At 44.4% G+C, this 23,669-nt stretch overlaps 1 protein-coding gene across 6 annotated transcripts in view; it reads right to left on the bottom strand.

The window, feature by feature from the left end:
- Positions 1-23,669, bottom strand: part of LOC113006846 (plasminogen-like) — an 88,348-nt gene that overhangs the window by 3,952 nt on the left and 60,727 nt on the right. For 3 of the 6 annotated variants that reach the window (XM_026143051.1, XM_026143049.1, XM_026143053.1), the window contains 13 exons: positions 12,803-12,917; positions 12,579-12,718; positions 12,216-12,336; positions 11,993-12,111; positions 10,973-11,135; positions 10,060-10,184; positions 9,803-9,962; positions 8,659-8,840; positions 8,407-8,555; positions 8,213-8,306; positions 5,220-5,334; positions 4,540-4,614; positions 4,303-4,443 (listed from right to left, as the gene is read on the bottom strand). In XM_026143051.1, the coding sequence (XP_025998836.1) occupies positions 4,303-4,443; positions 4,540-4,614; positions 5,220-5,334; positions 8,213-8,306; positions 8,407-8,555; positions 8,659-8,840; positions 9,803-9,962; positions 10,060-10,184; positions 10,973-11,135; positions 11,993-12,111; positions 12,216-12,336; positions 12,579-12,718; positions 12,803-12,917 (1,699 nt within the window). Of the gene's footprint in view, positions 1-4,302; positions 4,444-4,539; positions 4,615-5,219; positions 5,335-8,212; positions 8,307-8,406; positions 8,556-8,658; positions 8,841-9,802; positions 9,963-10,059; positions 10,185-10,972; positions 11,136-11,992; positions 12,112-12,215; positions 12,337-12,578; positions 12,719-12,802; positions 12,918-13,224; positions 13,332-14,842; positions 14,979-17,286; positions 17,414-23,669 lie in introns of those variants that run through there. The other 3 variants (XM_026143050.1, XM_026143054.1, XM_026143055.1) reach the window with 2 other exon arrangements.

The following is a 23,669-nucleotide window of genomic DNA, read 5'->3' as shown; positions in this document are numbered from 1 at the left end:
GTTTGCTTTGGTCTCTTGGTTCATTTCCTGCCGTCATCGCAATAAAGGTTCACTTTTCTGTTAATCATTACTATTCCTCGTCATCATCTGCTTTTGGGTCCTGTTTCCGCACACATCGGCGCACCCCGCCGTGACAGAACGAACTGACCAGTCATGGACCCAGCGGATTCTGCTCTCACCGAGTGTCTGGAGGAGACTGCTCGGATCCAAGCGATCCTCGACCGCTTCTTTACAGCGCCCGATTTGAAGAGCAAGCTAGTAATGATCAACGCTGCTGAAGCTATTATGGAGAGGGATCCCCGCCTTCTCCAGCTCCCAGACTCACCTGCCATCGTTGATGCCTTTACGAGGATAAAGGAGATGCTGCAGGCCCAGGGACTGTCGAGTCAGGAAATGGCTTCCAGCACCCACCAGTCACAACAACCCCACAATCAGTCATCTCCATTGCTGCCTCCGGAACCTGAGTGTGTTCGTGTCGGTTCGCTGAGATTCGCCGCAGCGTCACCACCTCTCAGCTCACCAGTTTCCACGCCCTCATCACAGTCTCGCCATACTCCTGTCACAGTTCAGCGCGAGGAAGCGCCGCACACCATAGACTTGGACGACGACGAGCGCCAGTCTATATTCTGCGCTCTCTTGGAGGAGGAGCTCCGGTGGAAGCCGTGGCTCATTCCGGAGCACGAGCACTCTTTCCGGGGAACTCGACTGGCTCTCGGGGGACCTCGGAGTTACCAGGGACTTCCACCCATCGCTCCGCCGTCTTCCACTCCTAAGAAAAAGCGGCGTGCGCGCCACCGACGCTCCGTATCACAAACGCAAGTGAGTGATTACATTTTGGCTCCTCATGTTTTCTCTCAGGAAGTTGTTGAAATTGACACTACTTTTCCGGTTAATGAGCCCGGCTATACAGAGACTGTTTGCCCTGGAAAAGCTAGCCATCAGGCTCAGCTAAGCTGCTGTGGTACTGCTATCCAGGCCGGTCTGGAGCCAGAGACGGGGGTACAGCTGGTGCGGCCAATTTCAGTGTCAGCCGGAGGGCCCGGGGAGCCCGTCCGGCCTCATGCTTCATCTGCTGGAGGTTCAGGAGAATCCAGCCAGCCTCATGTTTCGTTTGCTGGAGGTTCAGGAGAACCCAGCCAGCCTCATGCTTCGTCTGCTGGAGGTTCAGAAGAATCCAGCCAGCTTCATGCTTCATTTGCTGGAGGTTCAGGAGAACCCAGCCAGCTTCATGTCTCGTCTGCTGGAGGTTCGGGAGAACCCAGCCAGCTTCATGTCTCGTCTGCTGGAGGTTCGGGAGAACCCAGCCAGCCTCATGCTTCATCTGCTGGAGGTTCAGGAGAACCCAGCCAGCCTCATGTTTCGTTTGCTGGAGGTTCAGGAGAACCCAGCCAGCCTCATGCTTCGTCTGCTGGAGGTTCGGGAGAACCCAGCCAGCTTCATGTTTCGTCTGCTGAAGGTTCGGGAGAACCCAGCCAGCTTCATGTCTCGTCTGCTGGAGGTTCGGGAGAACCCAGCCAGCTTCATGTCTCGTCTGCTGGAGGTTCGGGAGAACCCAGCCAGCTTCATGTTTCGTCTGCTGGAGGTTCGGGAGAACCCAGCCAGCTTCATGTTTCGTCTGCTGAAGGTTCAGGAGAACCACATCAGCCTCGCCATGTCCAGCCTCACGCCACGTCTGCTGGCGGGCCCGAGGAGCCCGTCCAGCCTCACGCCACGTCTGCTGGCGGGCCCGAGGAGCCCGTTCAGCCTCACGCTTCGTCAGCTGGAGGGCCTTCTGCTTCACCACCTGTGGCTGCCTCACTGTCACCTGGTTCTGCCTCTGCTACGCCAGGACCAGCTCCAGCCTGTGCTTCGTCAGCCGCAGCTCCAGCCTGTGCTTCGTCAGCCGCAGCTCCAGCCTGTGCTTCGTCAGCCGCAGCCTCAGAGCCTTCGTCCTCGCCTGGTCCGGCTTCAGCCTCAGAGTCTTCGTCCTCGCCTGGTCCGGCTTCTGCATCAGCTGCTCCTGCTCCACCTGGTCCGGCTCCGGCTTCAGCCTCAGAGTCTTCGTCCTCGCCTGGTCCGGCTTCTGCATCAGCTGCTCCTGCTCCACCTGGTCCGGCTCCGGCTTCAGCCTCAGAGTCTTCGGCCTCGCCCGGTCCGTCCTCGTCAGAGTCTTCGGCCTCGCCCGGTCCGTCCTCGTCAGAGTCTTCGGCCTCGCCCGGTCCGGCCTCTGCCTGTGCTTCTGCTACGCCCGGTCCGGCCTCAGCCTCTGCTTTAGCGTCACCTGGTCCTGTGCCCTCCAAGCCTCGGCCGGTACGCCTGACACTTGGGCGCCGCCGCCGCCTTCCGCACGGTCGGCCGCCTGAACTGTTTCTACGCCGTTGCCGTCCGCACGGTCGGCCGCCTGAACTGTTTCTACGCCGTTGCCGTCCGCACGGTCGGCCCCCTGAACAGTTTCCATGTCGCCACCATTGCCGTCCGCACGGACGGCCCCCGGAACTGTTCGACCATGGACTTCTGTGCCGTCGGCCTCCGGGCCGGCCCCCTGATCACATGAACTATGATTTTCTGGACCGTCGGCCTCCGGGCCGGCCCCCTGATCACATGAACTATGATTTTCTGGACCGTCACCCTCCGGGTCGGCCCCCTGAGGAGTCATGAACTGTTCCCTGCGCTCCTGTGATTTTGATGGACGTTTTGTTTTGGGTTTTTTTGGCCTTGTTTCTGAGTGCAGTCAGTTGCCCATAGACATTGCCTGATGTATGCTAATGACTAAATAGAGTGCACCTGTGTGTAATCTAATGTCAGTACAAATACAGCTGCTCTGTGACAGCCTCAGAGGTTGTCTAAGAGAATATTGGGAGCAGCAACACCATGAAGTCCAAAGAACACACCAGACAGGTCAGGGATAAAGTTGTTGAGAAATTTAAAGCAGGCTTAGGCTACAAAAAGATTTCCCAAGCCTTGAACATCCCACGGAGCACTATTCAAGCGATCATTCAGAAATGGAAGGCGTATGGCACAACTGTAAACCTACCAAGACAAGGCCGTCCACCTAAACTCACAGGCCGAACAAGGAGAGCGCTGATCGGAAATGCAGCCAAGAGGCCCATGGTGACTCTGGACGAGCTGCAGAGATCTACAGCTCAGGTGGGGGAATCTGTCCATAGGACAACTATTAGTCGTGCACTGCACAAAGTTGGCCTTTATGGAAGAGTGGCAAGAAGAAAGCCATTGTTAACAGAAAACCACAAGAAGTCTCGTTTGCAGTTTGCCTCAAGCCATGTGGGGGACACAGCAAACATGTGGAAGAAGGTGCTCTGGTCAGATGAGACCAAAATGGAACTTTTTGGCCAAAATGCAAAACGCTATGTGTGGAGGAAAACTAACACTGCACATCACTCTGAACACACCATCCCCACTGTCAAATATGGTGGTGGCAACATCATGCTCTGGGGTGCTTCTCTTCAGCAGGGACAGGGAAGCTGGTCAGAGTTGATGGGAAGATGGATGGAGCCAAATACAGGGCAATCTTGGAAGAAAACCTCTTGGAGTCTGCAAAAGACTTGAGACTGGGGCGGAGGTTCACCTTCCAGCAGGACAACGACCCTAAACATAAAGCCAGGGCAACAATGGAAAGGTTTAAAACAAAACATATCCATGTGTTAGAATGGCCCAGGAAAAGTCCAGATCTAAATCCAATCAAGAATCTGTGGCAAGATCTAAAAACTGCTGTTCACGAACGCTGTCCATCTAATCTGACTGAGCTGGAGCTGTTTTGCAAAGAAGAATGGGCAAGAATTTCAGTCTGTAGATGTGCAAAGCTGGTAGAGACATACCCTAAAAGACTGGCAGCTGTAATTGCAGCAAAAGGTGGTTCTACAAAGTATTCACTCAGGGGGCTGAATAATTACACACACCCCACTTTGCAGTTATTTATTTGTAAAAAATGTTTGGAATCATGTATGATTTTCGTTCCTCTTCTCACGTGTACACCACTTTGTATTGGTCTTTCACGTGGAATTCCAATCAAATTGATTCATGTTTGTGGCTGTAATGTGGGATGGTAATTCCACTAAGACAAAAAAATATTGCACAGAATAAGGAAAGACTGAGATATTGCACATGTCACATTATGACATTTAATCATTAAATAATCTTGGACTAGTCTGTTTCTACAGTTATGCTTACATGCTTACAGTTATATATGTTGTGTCCAGTGACCAAATTTATGGATGAATTTGACTGATCCAGTTTTCCAATTGCTGTAGTATTTAACACAATTTCTATTTGTAGTTGATCAGGGATAATTAGACCTATACTGACCTCTCTAGTTTGAGCAAAGCAATGTCCGCTCCATTTGGTTCCTTCACTATTTTCTCAAGTCTCCTCTCTTGCTTTGATACCTCATTGGCGAGTTCTGTGTGGACACCCAGGAGTACCTTATAGGATGAAGGGCGGCTTGACCTGTATTGTATAACATGTAGAAACATAGGCACTAATTATTTAGGATTTGAGTTTGCAGAATTTGATTTTAGGTTTCAATGGTGGCTCTCTTCTGACCTCTCAAGGCAGTGAGTAGCAGTCACGACCCACTGAGGATGGATCAGTGTTCCTCCACAAAAATGGATTCCCGTACTGGTAGAAAAACAGACATTTAGTTCAAAATGTACAGATGAACTGTAACAGCTTGCTTCAAAAAATACAGATATTAAGAGGCAACAATGGTAAAACAGTGAACTGACAAATAAAGAAAATTATCAGACAACTGATATAAATCATCTCTAATTTTCTGCTTCTAAATCTAAGGTTATTGTATTCATCATGCAAGGTACACCATGTTTGGTTAGACACCACATTTCATCTTGTTACCTTGTCCATCAGTAACACTGTGAAGAATCTTGGAGTCATTTTTGACACACTCATTAAACAAATACGTAGGACTGCCTTCCTGCATTTACACAATATCTCTAAAATTAGAAATATCTTGTCTCAGAATGATGGTAAAAAACTAGTTCATGTATATAATACTTTTAGTCTGAATTTTAATAATTCATTTTTATTATTAGTCAGACCTAATACCTCAGTAAAAACAAAATCAACTAAACAAAAAACAAGTGAACAAAAAAAAACTTGTGTATATTTTTCGATCAAAATAATTTAAATTTCTGGATAACTCTACATATCTGTTAGGGAAATTCAGAGTATTTTAAAAATGTAACTCTTTGGTGTTATATCCTTACATGGTCCGGAGACTGATTTGCCAGGGCCACGAGTGAGGCTTCGATACACAGCCGCCGACAATACGACCAAAACAGCGTTTTGGTTTGACAACTGGCGTTCCACATTCCAGTCCAGCTGCAAGGTAATGATTTATTGTCATGAATTCTCACAAGCCCAGTGAAGCAAAAAAAGACAAAGTTAGCTTCAAGTTTTGAGGAATTAATTAATAGACAGAAGTCTTAACACCCTTGTCAGCCACAGGAAAATTGAACGGACAAAAAAAAAATTCTGTTGAAACTGAAAGAGTTGACAAGAGTTATTACCAGTGATGGGAATAACGACGTTACTAACAGCATTACTTTTTTCAGCAACGAGTAATCTAACGAATTACTATTTCTATCGTTACAACACTGTTACCGTTACTAACAACAAAATGCAGTGCGGTCGCGTTACTATTTTTCAACAAACAGACGGTTGAAGCTGTGTTCAGCTTACCGCATCTTATATCAGTTGCACGGAAGTAGCAATCTGGGCGCTACAGCTTTAAGCAACTGCGCGCTCCTGCGGACAGCAATCACTTTCTGCTCGACGATCACTTTTTGGTACACCTGGAGCTAAGCAGGTGTTTGACTGAGGAAGAATAAAGTAGTCGTGGTAAGCCAATCACATGACCACTTCAAGATGACAAAGCAACAAGGTGATATATACCTGTTTTTAATTATATTGATAGGCCATGTAAAACCAGAGTCATGATAAATAATATATACTCGGCGTTTTTCCTGAATAGTTTCGTCACATTTACTCTCTAAGCACAGAGCTAGCAAGCACTCTGTGCTTATGACCAAAACAAAACAAAAAAACAAAAAAAACCCTGCCCTTTTGTGTTGATCGACCAATCAAAAAATGATATGGCAACATGACATTTGGTTGTTTAGGAAGACGGGGCATTTTAGGAGTGACGGCGAGAGAGAGAGAGAGAGAGAGAGAGAAAGAAAGTAGAAAAAGAGAGAGAGCGAGTTTTGAGATGTGAGAGATTTGTGACATTTAGCGTGTTTGGAGTGTGTAGTTAATGTGTTGTCTTGTGTAGTTAGTGTGTAGTGTTGTGGATAGATTTGTGTTGTGTGTCAGAACAATGAGGTGACTGCTGTCTGCAGGTGTCAGGCTGTGATGTTCTCCTTTATAGTGGACAGAATTTACTTTTTAGGAGTGGCACAAATAATTTGTGTGGTATCTTATTGAATGCAGAACGCCTGATTGTTCTGTAAATAGTTTGAAATGGTTATAAAAAAGAGGGTAAAAGCTAAATGGCTGCAAATAACTTGTGGTTTGTGTTAACCCTCTCCAGGCAGACGTTGCAGATTTGCAACAGTTAAGACCTAACAACCTGATTACCCCACATACATATTTTATGAGTTTTTTTACTCAGAAGTACCACTGCAGGACAGGAAACTGTGACGGCCTCAGAGGTTGTCTAAGAGAATATTGGGAGCAACAACACCATGAAGTCCAAAGAACACACCAGACAGATCAGGGATAAAGTTATTGAGAAATTTAAAGCTTAGGCTACAAAAAGATTTCCCAAGCCTTGAACAGCACTGTTCAAGCGATCATTCAGAAATGGAAGGAGTATGGCACAACTGTAAACCTACCAAGACAAGGCCGTCCACCTAAGCTCACAGGCCGAACAAGGAGAGCGCTGATCGGAAATGCAGCCAAGAGGCCCATGGTGACTCTGGACGAGCTGCAGAGATCTACAGCTCAGGTGGGGGAATCTGTCCATAGGACAACTATTAGTCGTGCACTGCACAAAGTTGGCCTTTATGGAAGAGTGGCAAGAAGAAAGCCATTGTTAACAGAAAACCACAAGAAGTCCTGTTTGCAGTTTGCCACAAGCCATGTGGGGGACACAGCAAACATGTGGAAGAAGGTGCTCTGGTCAGATGAGACCAAAATGTAACTTTTTGGCCAAAATGCAAAACGCTATGTGTGGAGGAAAACTAACACTGCACATCACTCTGAACACACCATCCCCACTGTCAAATATGGTGGTGGCAACATCATGCTCTGGGGTGCTTCTCTTCAGCAGGGACAGGGAAGCTGGTCAGAGTTGATGGGAAGATGGATGGAGCCAAATACAGGGCAATCTTGGAAGAAAACCTCTTGGAGTCTGCAAAAGACTTGAGACTGGGGCGGAGGTTCACCTTCCAGCAGGACAACGACCCTAAACATAAAGCCAGGGCAACAATGGAAAGGTTTAAAACAAAACATATCCATGTGTTAGAATGGCCCAGTCAAAGTCCAGATCTAAATCCAATCGAGAATCTATGGCAAGATCTGAAAACTGCTGTTCACAAACGCTGTCCATCTAATCTGACTGAGCTGGAGCTGTTTTGCAAAGAAGAATGGGCAAGGATTTCAGCCTCTAGATGTGCAAAGCTGGTAGAGACAAACCCTAAAAGACTGGCAGCTGTAATTGCAGCAAAAGGTGGTTCTACAAAGTATTGACTCAGGGGGCTGAATAATTACACACACCCCACTTTGCAGTTATTTATTTGTAAAAAATGTTTGGAATCATGTATGATTTTCGTTCCACTTCTCACGTGTACACCACTTTGTGTTGGTCTTTCACGTGGAATTCCAATCAAATTGATTCATGTTTGTGGCTGTAATGTGACAAAATGTGGAGAAGTTCAAGGGGGCCGAATACTTTTGAAAGCCACTGTATGTGCGTGTATGTTTGCAGGTGCATGTATAACTTGTACATATCTTTCTTATGTAAATGTAAATTTGTCTGTTATTGTGTAAATACTTACGCTATTGTGTACTCCACACACATGGATAGATGCCAAACTGCTTTTCATTGTTCTTGTAACAGTGACAATAAAAAGCTATTCTATTCTAACTTGGCCAACACTGGTTATCACTGCAGTCTGCAGTTGTGACTGAGCAACTGTAGAGTCACAGTGATGGAGTATTATTGCGAATACAAATAAAATATACTGAATATACAAACCACAGTCGGAGATCTGGCAGTAATCCCATTTTTTGTTTCTGTCTGTAGTGTAGCACCATGGTCCATTCACATCACCGTCTGGGTTTCTGCAGCTCTGAGAGTGGACAGAGGGGGAGAGTTAGATGGCTAGAGAAAAAAACAAAGAGTTCTGCCCTTTCCCCAAAGTGTTTATATAGCAACACCCACACACTTACATTGCCTTCCAGACCTTTGTTGGCGTGAGTCTCTGGAGTGAAGCTGCTGTGTTCGTGAGGAGTCTGAGCGCTCCACGCCTGGCAGGTCACACCCAGCACAGTAACAGAAGTTGGACCTCGGTATGTTTCTCCATTTCCAGTCTTGCAGTCTAAAACAGCAGCAGAGAACCAGGAAAAGTGAAAGAACTGACAAAAAAACTGACAAGCAAGCAAAATGTTGGCAAATCCACATTTTTAAAAAAGTTGATTTACCTCTTTCTGCTGGTGTCTGGGTGTTAGTGGAGGGCTCCTGTGGTTGAGGACGAGTGGTTCCTGAAGGTTTTGTAGGGCATTTCTCCAAGTTGCAGTACTCCCAGCGAACTGTGGGGTCTGTAGTGTAACACCAAGGAGCTTGATCTCCATCAGGGTTCCTGCACCAATTTCTACGGAGGTCTCTGTTGAAAGGTAGATCTGGAACATTAGGATATCGACCCACAAAACAACATACTTTTTTTCTCCTGGAGTCAAACCTCAGGAGGACTATAAATCTCTGCTGGCTCATTTATCATATAACAAATCAACTGGCACATCATGCTTAGAACAAATATTAGCCTTTGTAGCCTTTCTAGCTGCTACTTTTTTTTTACGAGTATTTGTCATCAGTATATTTTGACCTACAACACCGTAGGTGTTCAGAACAGTTTTGTCTATGGTTCTTAAGTAAGTTGAAGAAAAAAGTTATAAAATTAAAGATAAACAGAACAAAATGATTTGCAAAAATGAATCCCAATCCAGATAAGTTCAATATTTTATTTATAATAGGACATAGAAAACACACTGAATATTTAAACTGAGACATTTTTCTATTTCGTGAAACAAAACAACTCACTTCAAATGTATCAGGACCAACATGGAAAAGCAAGTGGTAGAAATTGTGGCACAACTTAAGGATAATATTCCTTGAGTAAAATTGTGAAGACTTTCAATATTTCATCATCTATAGTAGATAACATTATCAAAATATTTAGAGAATCTGGAGAATCCCTGTTTATAAAAGGCAAGGCCAGATAAGGGACCTCCTGGCTTGTTATCAGCACTCAGTTCAAAGGCCTGCATTTCTGATGGTGTCGGGGTAAATCAGTGCCTATGGAATTGGCACCTTGCACATCTGGAAAGGAGAGATTTCACCAACATTTTGTGCATCAAGAAATGAAGACTTTGCCAAAGAAGACCCAGGGCTATTGAGTAGCTAGAATCCTTAGCATTCCTCTCCCAAAAGTCCAAGTAAAGTACAATAATTAATCTCTAGACAAATTGTGGATTGTTTTGTCATTATGCAGTAGGCTTCTCAAAAATGTTAGGACGCTCTTCTGCATGTATAGAATTCTGCTGTGTATAAAATGTATTTGATCCTTACGCATTTGGGAAGGCCTCTGGAGTTTTTTCATGTCTGTGAGGAGTCATGGAGCTCCATCTCTGACATTTTTTCCCACTGATGGTCTCTGATGTTATGCCCCGATAACTGAAACCATTCCCTTCATAGCAGTTTTCTGCATCTGGGGGGATCACTGGATCATCTGCAGCAAAAGGTAAAGAAAGGAAGAACATTCCTGGCTACATTTTGAGAAGATGAAGCTGACTTTAAAAGAAGGAATAAGTTGACTAATATTATACCTGGTGCAGCTTCATTCCCACACCATGTCACATTGCAGTACTCCCAGCGAGTGTCAGGGTCAGTTGTGTAGCACCAGGGCCTCCTTTCATTGTCAGGGTTGCGACAGTAGTTATTGTCTAGACCTCTGACAAAGATAAACATAGAAAAACACAAAAATGCGTGATCATCTTTCAGATTTCATGTGATACTTTTACCAGGGTCCTTAAACCAAAAACAGGTTATTGAGTAAGAGTCAACAATAGACATTCTTCTTTTTTTTCTTTTTAGTACAAGCACAGTGGTCATACTCCATAGTTCTGAGTATTGTGCTGAGTGCTGAGTATTTGATATACAGGATGACTGTTCCTCTCTCAGCAGCATGCTTTCTGTAGCAACATCCCATTTACAGTGCTCTTTCACAGCATGAAGCCATACTGCTGCTGACTGATCCTCGACTCTCTTTTCTTAACCTAGCACTTTCCCATAGCTTCATGAAATGGCTGATCAACCTTGCACCACTCCAGCTGCTACAGCTCTGCCCATAGTCCTTGTTCTTAAAAATTAGTACCAGTAAACATCTTCATTCCTCAGGCATCATTTTACCCTCGATCATTTGAGTTAAACAATCTGGTTAAAAACTAATCTGCCTTCTCACCCTAGGCCTCTCCATACCTCAATAGATATCTGGACTAAATGCCTTTCCACTCTTTATCCTCTTTCATAGCTGCCTTCATTTCTTTGTTTCTATTTCTCTGCACTTCCTTATTCACTTACTACCCTCTTCTCTCTCATTTTCTACCTTTATCATGTGGATCATGAAGTTCTACAATAGATCTAAAAGCTATTAATGAAAAAGTTGAACTGTGCCACTAATATTTTGTTTACCATATTAAATCACTAAAGGCTGACACTGGTTTCAGGTTTAGCTCTTACTTGCAGGGATAGTTTTGTGGAGTTCGGTTGTGTATTTGTGGCGTCTGAGCCGACCAGCTCTGGCACGTTTTGCCAGTCTCCGTAACAGCAATTGTTCCTCGGTATGCTAAACCTTCATTGGTGACACAGTCCACCTCTGGGATGATGGTGGGAGGTTCAGTAGCTGAGAAAAGAAGACAAGATGGATTGTATAGAGAAGTCATAAAAAAAGATGTCAAACATCTGCACTCTCTTTATTATCTGTAAAAAGCATGTTTTAAACTCGATTCTGAAAGATGCTATAAAAACTGTTTATTGTTTTTACATATTTAAATTCTTTTTCTGTTATATTTCCACTGACTTGTACTTTTAAAGCTGGTGGGTTCTTGCAGTGGGTGATGTTGCTTTGAGCAGAAATATTCATTCAACATGGATTTCTGAATGCTTTGTTTACATTGTTGTCTAGAAACTGCAGGTGCATTTGAGGTTTACATCAAAGAAGGAAACCCCTATTAAATGGTGGAAATTTCAGTTGTATTTAAATTGATTTTCTGAAATAAATGAAACGAATATGAAATTAATATTGAGCCAGTTTTGATTGGTTCTGTACAGGAAATGGGATTAAACAGGCAGTCCCCTAGGTATACAACAGTGCATTATGTTGATTGTTAAGAGAAAAAATTTTTCAATCACATGGCAGCAACACAAAGCATTTAAGCATACAGATATGATCAGTGTGACCTACTGAAGTTCAAACTAATGATCAAACTTTTTTTTTTCTGAACATGTCGATCTCCTTATGATCACAGTGTACACTTCTTATCATGGTTGCTTCCAGCAAGATAACACACCATGTTACAAAGCTCAAATAATTACAGACTGGTTTCTTAAAGCTAATAAGGAGTTAGCTACATAAATGGCCTCAACAGCTATCAAATGTCAATGCAATAGAGACCTGTGGGGTCTGGCAACAAACATCAGTGGTGCACCAAATTTTCCAATATTGTGAAATTCTTATCCTCATTAAACGTGAGGACTTACTGCAGCGCGGTATGGAGCAGAAGTCCCACCGTTTGGATGAGCTAGTGGTGAAGCACCATGGTCGGGGATCTCCATCTGGGTTTCTGCAGTAGTTCTCCTCCAGATACTTTAGTGGAAGACTCAACAAAGCATAAATAGAAGTATTTAAGCTTTAGCGTAGCTTCTGGAAAATGTTTTCAATGTCCACAACAAGCTCACTGAAGTGTTGCTCATGTTGTCTTACGTGCTAGGATTGTAGCCATGGTTGTGAGGTTTCTGGGAGTCCCAGCGTTGGCAGGTGAAGCCATTTTCAGTGGTGGAGATTTTTCCTCTGTAATTCTCACCATTGCAGACCATACATTCCTCTGTGAAGGAAAAACACTGATTTATCTGAAATATCATAGCATGATAATTACCGTTCTTCCATATTGCATATCAGTATTTCAGAACATTGTGTAGTGCCTAGATTGCACATATTAGCTACATTAGATAATTTAAAAACCAAATGGCGATTGTTGAAAGAGAAATGGCTGCTAGAGGACAATTAGACATGTATGTTGGCGAAATAAAACAAAACAAAACAAACACAGAGATTTATTAATCTTACCAGAGCAGCTGGGTACGTTGCAGTGCTCCCAGCGGGTGTTAGCATCAGTAGTGTAACACCACGGTCCATTGCTGTCCCCATCAGGGTTTCTGCAGAAATTGGAGTCCAGATCTGCTAGTGGGTTGCTCTGCGGCATGAAACTGCAGCAGAAACATTATGAAACGTTTTAACAAAGGCATAAAAGGATATGAAATGATGATGCAAAATCAAACGCAAACACACACTTTGGCCTGTGTGGGTAGTTTGAGTCCCATCTTTGACAGATCTTTCCTGAGTTTGTTCTGGACTTTGTTCCTCTGTAATCTCTTCCTATTCCATTTACACACTCCAGAAGATATGCTAGAAAAGAAAAGAAAAGAAAAGACTAGAAATAGATTTATTGATGTTTATCACGCATTATCTATAGTAAAAAATGTATCTGATCTGAGTTCTGTGATGTTTTATGAAACTAAATTAAATTACAGCAGTGTTTAACTTTCAGTCCTCTACTGTGTTTATAACATTAACTACAATGTCAACAAAAAGAATTGGAAACAAAAAACATGTAAACTAGAATAGACTAGTCACTGTAGCTGACAGAAAGGACAACATGAAAACAGAAGCTTTAGTGTTAGTTTTAGTCATAGAGAAAAATTTGGATCATTACCATTTTTTTCATATAAAGCTGTGCTGCTTCTGCGAAAGACACTGTCTGTTTTAGAGTTTGCTGCTGTTGTCAAACACTCTTGGTCCTTTTCATTATAGACAAAAGACCTGTGAGGAAAAAAATGAGGTGTTGTTTGATTTCTTGCAAGTTGCTATACAAATCTAAGTTAAGTACACATTAGGAGTTGAGGTGGCCACTGGAACATACATGGACAAGGATTGATAACATGGTATTAATAGAAAGCTATTAATACCATGCTATTAAAGCTATATTACTACAAGAGAAGCTGTTATCAAAGCTTGAGATCCAGAGTCTACAGTACAATGGGAAAAGCAGTGAGCAGTATGGAAATATTGAGCCAACCCTCGTAGAAGAGAGCAGTGAATCCAAACTAAATGTTGCCCAGCCACCTGCAACGGCAGATGCATCTACTGAAATGAGAAAATATGTAGCCAAGGTAGCCACCCAAGCAAAAGCACGAGTCTCCTGGTTAACAGTCCCATCAGAGAAGATGCTTGCAGATGTGATGTTATGACATTGCTTTATACCCCATCCCCACCATCAGCATCACTGATTATGGGGATGATGAGCTCATATACACTGCCACAGTAATCTTAGAAGCACCTGCATAAAAGATCAAGGATGCAAGTAGAGGAAGTCTCCAGTGGAGAAAAAAAAGAAGCCAATCCAGGACGTACTCCCAACTACAAGAGAATAACAACATGGGCCAGACCCACCCAGAGTTGAAACTGAACAATACTGAAAAAACATCTGTGAGAAAGAGGTGCCACACCACACCAATGCCAAGTGGCTGGTGGACCTACAGTAACACCAGACCACAGCAACTTTCCACAGACATACGGAAGCTCCTCTCAAGCATCATAGCAACTAAACTGAGTAGAAACATGAGTCAATACACAAGAATAGCTCAGAAAGGCATTGGAAATACAACAGACAGCAGAAGCATCAGCTCCTGGTCTATAGAGCTGCAACACAGGACTTTACAACTACGCAGACCACCCTGAACGCCGCCTGGATTGACAACCTACAAACTCAATTCTTCACACAACCATATTAGAGTGCCTGCACTGTACAAGGCATAATGGTAGGAATAAGATCCCAGTCAAAAACACATACGGCTTACTGGTCATCAGATCCCCAGTGTGAAAAATACACTGGCCACACAAGGCAATAGATGCAGCTGATGTCGAGAAACAAAAACTCCACGCAGTGCATGGGGGTGTCCACCTTGCATTGTGAGGCACCTTCAGGTTCTACAAGCAGTGGAAAGAGTGTAAGGATCAATGAGTTTCAGAGCCACAACCTGAATCATGGAGCATCCACAAATACAGCTGAAGATAGATGATGATGAGGAACAGTTGTGATAGATGTGGCAATACCAGTGCAGAGCAACATCAGGAAGAAGAAGCACAAGAAAACTGAAAACCACCAGGAGCTAAAGGAACAACTGGAGCAGATGTGGAGGGTAAAATGCGGCCCTATGGATAATGGCAGGAGTAGGAGCTAAAACTGGAAAAAAAAATTTATTTGCATATACATAACATTCTATATATGTGCAGCATTTTGATCCACAGAACGAAATGAGATGTGAACTTACTTGCATGTGAAAGATGTTTCGGTGTCACATTTGGTGGCACACTCAGCCACAGTGTTAACTGAATACGCTCGTTTATTCAGTGAGATAATCCATGCACCTTCAGTTTTGGAGTAGCCTTCCACGTCATTGCCACCAACTGCAATCAATCACATCCAAACCCCCCCCCAAAAAATCAGTTACATCATTTATCAATGTTTTCTTTGTTGTGTGGCTCAAAGATGAGTAAAACTTGACTTCACATTTCGTTTTTTAAAATATAAAACAAAAGAATCTATCTATTATATTATATTCAATTTGTATCTCGATGATCTTTCTGTTGTGTAAAATGAATGTAAGACTGCATGTATGGTGGGTAACCTTCTTATTAATCATTTAATGTATACTGATGATTTGGCCCATTTTGTTTCCCTACAGTGCTGGTTTTGTCATGGTCTTCGTGCCTGCCCGGTCGGCCCCACAAGGCTACATTTGCTGTTTCTGTTCTCTCCCTCTCTGCCTGGGCGGAGCTCACTGTGGGCTCCTGCCCTTGGCACACACACCTGACAACAATCACCTGTCATCACCGGGAGCACTATTTGAGGCTGGAACACAGATCCTCTCGTCGCTGGATGATTGTACTACTGACGTTAGTGTTCTCACAGCTCCTGTGGACTTGTGCTTCATAATTCATAATTCGTGATTTGTGATTAGTTGGTGACTTTCCTTCTCTTCTGCCTCAGATCTCCCCCCCCCCCCCCCCCCCGGACCTGCGACCTCCCTGCCGTGTGAACGTGTGTGAGTGTGAGCAAAGAAGACGTGAGCGAGTGTGAGAGAGCTACCCTGTGATTCCCCAGAGTTTTGGATCCCTTCACTGTACATATATTGCACTGGCACTGTAAATAAACTACACCTTGGAGACATCTAACCGCTCTGCGTTTGAGTCCCTGTAACCAGATCGTGACAGGTTTGAAGCAGGGACTTAGAGTGTGTGCTAGTTATAGTCCCCAGTATAATACTGCTTTTAACCCTAAAAAGAGTGAGTTATTGTGATTGCTACAACACCGTCTGTGATGATGATGTGAACTTAAAACAGTGTTTTAAGTTGCACATGTAAGCTAATAATAACAACAACTATTATTATTATTATTATTAAGATACAACAAAATAATATAAAAAACCTTTTTGTGTATTCAGTTATTATTCAGTCAGGTCTTTGGGATTTAAGCTTTTTCACTGTCATAGGCTGTAGGCAGTGGACTCTGGAGTCATAGAAATGTTAGCTAGACTTACATGTATAAAGGAGTAAAAGGAAAAAATATAATCATTCTGTTGGACACATAAATTAAATCTTTGCCTATTAACTCATTAAACTAACATAAAAATGAATGCAGTACACTTAGGAACACATTTTAGGAAATCTGCTAAATTTGGGAAATTAGCAATAACACAAGGAAACATAAGGGTGGAAGAGAACAAAACCAGCATCTCGAAAGCTCAACATTTCTTATTTGTTAGATCAATATAAAACCCAAAGTGCAAGTCACCTTTAGACTCCCACATCAAGAGTGCTATTGGACTTATCGTCTGTTGCTATTAGATACATTTCATTACAAATCTAGCAGTTCTCATAACAGCAAAATACAAATGCTGTCAGACTTAATTTTAGATAAAGGTTTTGGTTTTTTTTTTCCACCTTGCGCAGCAGCTAAATAATATTAATACTAAACAGTGATCTAACATGACTAACTGTCCTTTTTGTTATGTACCCAAATGTTATATTTTAAAAGAGAGTATATATTCATTGTCAATAAGCAGGTTTTGTCCAGTCAGTCAGTCAAGGTTGCTGATTAGAGGGTTTATCGGGAAATCGTGTAGCCAAACAATCCATTTTACGTCATCTGACTAAAAGGAACCAGTGTACAGGCTACAAAATTATTACAAAGTCATCCTTGACACTAATTACACAACTTTTTGAGTCTTTATAAACTAAATTACACAGAATTACCTGCAATTACTTTAATGTAAACTTACATTTATCAAATTCAATTAATTATTCAAGTCTTGAACAACAGTATAGCTTTGAATGTGCTGACGTGGTCTGTCACGACCTGTTTAGACCAACAAGTTTTCCATTATTTAAACTAAATGTAAACCAAAATGTAAATGTAAAAAACAACAACTTCATTGCACTGCCTGATCTTATTCCAAAAACCCACATTTAAACAAATTCTGTATTAATTTGGATTAGACCTGCTTTAACTAATGAGGATATATTTTTCTACTTTGGCTGAGTTATTTTTATTCTTCGTCATCTGAAAGAGGAAAAAGTGCTAGTCAGTCATTGTCCTGTGCTGTAAGGGTTTAGACCTCAAACCCTTGTTTATCTTTTAAATGTAAGAAAACAGAGCTAAACAAATAACAAGAAAAATCATCTTTACATGCCCTATAGTAGTTGTACTACTTACCAGTGGAGATCAAGGCTCCCAGGAGGAAAGCTGCTGTGTACAGGCCCATGGTGAGACCCAAAAACTAGCAGTTCATCATCGACTAACTCAAAGAGACACCTTGTGGTATATTATTGGGCTTCTTTTAGCATGTCGGGGGGAAAAATAGGGCAATTCAATTACTTGTTAATCATTGTCCCAACAAGGACAGCAAAAGAGCTGCTGGTCAAAATCCTTGTTTATGAGCACAAGCAAAATCATTGCATCACAAAGAAAAGCACAGCATTTCATTCTCAATTATGTTGCATATTGTTAATTTTTTTTAGCTGCAATTAATTTCCAGTTTTATTTAATTATTAAACCACATCAATTAGAGAGTGGAGAGAGAACTTTGAAGGTTTATCTGTTGTTGGATGGAATGATCAGCCTTCTGCCAATCACATAATGTTTAAAAAAACTACCCCTAAACTCTGACTTATTTAGATATCATGTGAGGGTTTGTGTCTTCTTTTGTATTCCAATTATGCTCTTTGTTTTAAGCATAGCATTACTTAAGCTTTGAATTAGAGCAATAACAATTTTAATTCAGTTTAATTCAGTTAGTTCACAGAGTGGATTTGCTCATTGCAGTTTAGTTTTCATTATTGAGAATGTTTACTTTTATTTTTGGTTTAGTCTTTAGTAGTTTGAGTTAATCTATATGTTTTTATTAAGTTAATATTAATAACGAGTTGTCAGGAGCAAAACTAATCACTTTCTGAAGGCAGGTCGTTCACACTTAACTAGATAACCCAGTCTAAATGAAGCATCAGTACCAAGTAATTCTTCATGTGTTTGCAAACTGAGGAACAAAGACATTTGTGACACATTTATTATAGTTTCATAATCAAACAATATTACTAAAATTATCTCTCATTTTTAAAATTATCCTTCAATTTTTAATTCACTCAGCAATACTTCCTTTTTGGTTTTCTGCAATAGGTTTTAGTTGAATAATGAAAGTCATCTAAAATTATAAATCCTGTTTGTGTTTGTTAATGAAAAAAGATAGCAGAATGTTCATTCTACAGGTAAATAATATGTGATCTAGATACAATGAAATCAATATCAGTGGTTAATCTTCAGCTAAAATGGACCAATGCCCCTCCACTGCAAACACTGGATTACCAAACAACCTACTCTAGACAGATCAGTGTACGACAAGAACACGTGTTCAATTTTACTTCATTAAGAAATATAATTATTCTTGTATTTTAGAGCATTTTTAGTCAAATTCGGAATATGGTTGCAAGAACAAGTAAATAACTCCTTAAAATGTGATCGGATCTTCATCTAAATCTCATTTGAGCAAAAACGATTGAACTAAAATACAATCCAGTTCCAAAAAGCTGTGAAAACTGTAAATGAAAACAGAACTTAATAATTTTAAATCACTGAATGAACCCATAATGTATTAACTGTTACTGTACTTTTATTACAAGTGTTATACTGTAAAGGCAACAGGCTGTACTCTGCTTCACCTCCTGTGCAGAGTATTAACATTCAGGGTATAAAAAAACATATCAAACGTTTAAACTGAGTCCTTGTACTGTTTCATGAACAATAACTATTTAAAAAAACGTTGGACTGGAAGTTGCTGTAAAACTAAGTGTTACTAAAAAGAAACAGCTGTAGAACATTTTGTTACTAGTTATTTTGTAACTAGTTAAGTAACAGCTCAGTAACATGGTTGGGTATAAAAAGCTCACAGTAAAGAGGCAGAGTTCCCCTAAAGTAAAGATGGGCAATTGATTAGTGATGGTAAGTTTGATTCTTTTGACTGAATATAGTTTGAATGAGTCACTCACCAAAGTGAATCGTGTTTTTTGAGTCATTTGAGTCACTGAGTCAGTTGCCCAGAGAGTGCAAAAAATGTACATTTTCACTCAAACTTAATTTGTTTCTCTTTTCATGTATATCCTACTGCTAAGATGAGTGACTGCAAAAGAAAAACAACTGTTTTATATTTTATTTTTTTGATATATGTCCACTGAGCTGTGAGCCAGGGGGCGGTAAAGCGCCTTAACATTGGTTGCCAACCAAGAAGAAGAACCTGTGAGCCAGTAGGGAGGGGACGAGATTCGTTCCTGCTATGCTTTATAACAGGAAGGGAGGGGGGGGGGGGGGGGGGTGAGTCCTGAGCAAGGAATGTAGAAAACATGGACGATGCGACAGCTCCCCAAAAATGAAGCCAAAACGTCTCTATTGCTCCCTAGTGTCTGGCTACAGTATAGGTCATAAACCCTGCCTCCTCCATGTTAGTGGATGGGACTGGGGTCAGACTAAAATAAATTAATTCTCCTCAGATAATTTTTTTTCCCAAAGATTCTTTCTTTTGTTATCAATAGTTCTCATGATGGTGCTTTATGTCCAAGGAGTCTCCTTTCCCATCCATCCATCCATCTTCATCCGCTTTATCCGAGGCCGGGTCGCGGGGGCAGCAGCCTAAGCAAAGAGGCCCAGACCTCTCTCTCCCCAGCCACCTCCTCCAGCTTATCCGGGGGAACACCAAGGCGTTCCCAGGCCAGCCGAGAGATATAATCTCTCCAGCGTGTCCTGGGTCTGCCCCGGGGCCTCCTCCCGGTGGGACATGCCTGGAACACCTCACCCAGGAGGCGCCCAGGGGGCATCCTTGTCAGATGCCCGAACCACCTCAGCTGGCTCCTTTCGATGTGGAGCAGCAGCTGCTCTACTCTGAGCCCCTCCCGGATGGCTGAACTTCTCACCCTATCTCTAAGGGAGAGGCCAGCCACCCTTCGGAGGAAGCTCATTTCTGCCGCTTGTATCTGCGATCTCGTTCTTTCGGTCACTACCCACAGCTCGTGGCCATAGGTGAGGGTAGGGACGTAGATCGACCAGTAAATCGAGAGCTTCGCTTTTACACTCAGCTCCCTCTTCACCACGACGGACTGGTGCAGCGTCTGCATTACTGCAGCTGCAGCCCCAATCCGTCTGTCGATCTCCGGCTCCCTTCTCCCATCACTCGCGAACAAGACCCCGAGATACTTGAACTCCTCCACTTGGGGCAGGAACTCATCCCCGACCCGGAGTGGGCACTCCACCCTTTTCCGGCTGAGAACCATGGCCTCAGATTTGGAGGTGCTGATCCTCATTCCCGCTGCTTCACACTCGGCTGCGAACCGTTCCAGTGCGAGCTGGAGGCCCTCACCCGATGAAGCCAACAAAACCACATCATCCGCAAAAATCAGAGATGAGATTCTGAGGCCACCAAAGCGAAAGCCGTCCGCCACTTGGCTGCGCCTAGAAATCCTGTCCATAAAAATTATGAACAGAACCGGAGACAAAGGGCAGCCCTGGCGGAGCCCATCACCCACCGGGAACGAGTCCGACTTATTGCTGGCAATGCGAAGCAAGCTCTTGCAACGGTTGTATAGGGATCGAATCCCGTAGCAATGGGACAGACCCATACTCCCGCAACACCTCCCCACAGGACACCCCGAGGGACACGGTCAAATGCCTTCTCCAAGTCCACAAAACACATGTAGACTGGTTGGGCAAACTCCCATGCACCCTCAAGTATCCTCGAGAGGATAAAGAGCTGGTCCAGTGTTCCGCAACCAGGACGAAAACCGCATTGTTCCTCCTGTATCCGAGGTTCGACTAGCGGACGAACTCTCCTTTCCAGCACCCTGGCATAGACTTTCCCAGGGAGGCTGAGGAGTGTGATCCCCCTGTAGTTGGAACACACCCTCCGGTCCCCCTTCTTAAAGATGGGGACCACCACCCCGGTCTGCCAGTCCACAGGTACTGCCCCTGATCACCACGCAACATTGCAGAGGCGTGTCAACCAGGACAGCCCTACAACGTCCAGAGCCTTCAGGAACTCGGGGCGGACCTCATCAACACCAGGGGCTCTGCCACCAAGGAGTTGTTTAACTGCCTCAGTGACCTCGCCCCCGGAAATTGGCGGGTCATTCCCCTCATCCCCAGACTCTGCTTCCTCCTCGGAAGACGTGTCAGTGGGATTAAGGAGGTCCTCGAAGTATTCCTTCCACCGCCTGACAATTTTCTCAGTCGACGTCAGCAGTGCTCCGCCAGCACTATACACAGTGCAGGTAGAGCACCGCTTTCCCCTCCTGAGACGCCTGACGGTTTGCCAGAATCTCTTCGAGGCAGTCCGAAAGTCTTTTTCCATGGCCTCTCCGAACTCCTCCCACACCCGAGTTTTTGCTTCAGCCACTGCCCGAGCTGCATTCCGCTTGGCCTGTCGATACCTGTCGGCTGCCTCCGGAGTCGCACAGCCTAACCAAGCCCGATAGGACTCCTTCTTCAGCCTGGTGGCTCCCTTCACCTCTGGTGTCCACCTTTTGGTTCGGGGATTACCACCACGGCAGGCACCAACCACCTTGCGGCCGCAGCTCAATGCAGCAGCTTCGGCAATGGAGACGCTGAACATGGTCCATTCGGACTCAATGTCCCCAGTCTCCCTCGGAATGCTGTTGAAGCTCTGCCGGAGGTGTGCGTTGAAGATCTCGCGGACTGGGGCCTCTGCTAGACGTTCCCAGCACACCCTCACTACGCGTTTAGGTGCACCAGGTCTGTCCAGCGTCCTCCCCCGCCACCTGATCCAACTCACCACCAGGTGGTGATCAGTTGACAGCTCAGCCCCTCTCTTTACCCGAGTGTCCAGAACATATGGTCGCAGGTCTGGTGATACGATTACAAAATCGATCATCGACCTACGGCCTAGAGCGTCCTGGTGCCACGTGCACTTATGGACACTCTTATGTTCAAACAGGGTGTTCGTTATGGCCAAACTGTGATTAGCACAGGTCTCGCTGTCGTTACCCACGTGAGCATTGAAGTCTCCCAGCAGGAAAACAGAGTCTCCAGGTGGAGCACCTTCCAGCACCCCCCCAGGGACTCTAAGAAGGCTGGGTATTCCGAACTGCCACTCGGCGCATAAGCGCAGATGACAGTCAGGACCCGTTCCCCGACCCTAAGGCGCAGGGAACAAACCCTCTCGTCCACCGGGAAAAACCCCAACGTACCGGCAGCAAGCCGAGGGGATATTAGAATACCCACCCCAGCCCGCCGCCTCTCACCAGGGGCAACTCCAGACTGAGACAGAGTCCAGCCCCTCTCCAGGAGACTGGTTCCAGAGCCCAAGCCATGCGTAGAGGTGAGCCCGACTATATCTAGCCGGTACCTCTCAACCTCACGCACTAACTCAGGCTCCTTCCCCACCAGAGAGGTGACATTCCATGTCCCTATTGCCAGTCTTGGCAGCCGGGGGTCAGTCCGCCATGGCCTCCGCTCCTGGCCGCCACCCGGCACACAATGCACCCGACCCCTATGGCGCATCCTGCGGGTGGTGGGCCTGCGGGAGGATGGGCCCATGTCTCCTCTTCGGGTTGTGCCCGGCCGGGCCCCATGGACTAAGGCCACCAGACGCTCGCCCTCGGGCACCCTCCCCGGGCCTGGCTCCAGGGCGGGGCCCCGGTAACCCTATCCCGGGCAGGGTAAACTGTTCCCTCGATATTCTTTTCATAAGGGTCTTCTGAATCGCTCTTTGTCTGGTCCCTCACCCAGGACCAATTTGCCATGGGAGACCCTACCAGGGGGCAAAAGCCCCCAGACAACATAGCCCCTGGGATCCCTGGGACACACAAACCCCTCCACCACGATAAGGTAGCGATTCAAGGAGGAGGTCTCCTTTCCCATGAATTTGATTCTAATTCCTGCCGCGGTGATGTTAAATTGGGGTGAAACGTCATCATAGCAACTTTGACTGACAGCTGCAGTCACAGAGAAACAGAGTACCTCTGTTCGGGAATACAGATAGAGCGTAGGCTCTGAGAGGAGGGCCAGCGTTTACTTTTCGGAAACACGCCTGACTGTTTTACCCTGACAGCCTGAGGTGTTCTTCGGTAAACTGGACTACCCGACAAAAGGACCCGCTGCACTTTTTTGGTAAAGCTTTGGTACTACACGATGCACCACGCACTGTGCGATTTTTTTCAGTCGCGTTAATCAGCTTCTGCTCAAACTGCACGATTGACTCGCAGAGGTTATAAGTTCGTAGGTCACGATGCAGGGTCTCACACTATACGGCCCGATGCTCTGATGTGACCCGAGTGCTCACACTGTGCGTCCATAAAATGAAGGTTATAACAGAAAATCTGTCGCTTGCTCTCCCTCGCTGTCTTTTACTCACACAGCACCACCATCAACTTTGCTACATTGCTAATGAAAAACATTGACCAGGCAGCTGTGTTTGAGCAGCAATGTAAATCCAACTATTTTCACGGTTGTTGTGGTCGTGATAATTTTGTGAGGCCACATCGAAAAGGCTCGGATGAGCTTTCCAAAGTTCTACAAGTTGTGCCTCCATCGCTTGTGTC

Source organism: Astatotilapia calliptera, chromosome 15 (assembly GCF_900246225.1).
Source record: "Astatotilapia calliptera chromosome 15, fAstCal1.2, whole genome shotgun sequence".
Classification (NCBI taxonomy): domain Eukaryota; kingdom Metazoa; phylum Chordata; class Actinopteri; order Cichliformes; family Cichlidae; genus Astatotilapia; species Astatotilapia calliptera.
This window is presented reverse-complemented; position numbering and strand designations above follow the sequence as displayed.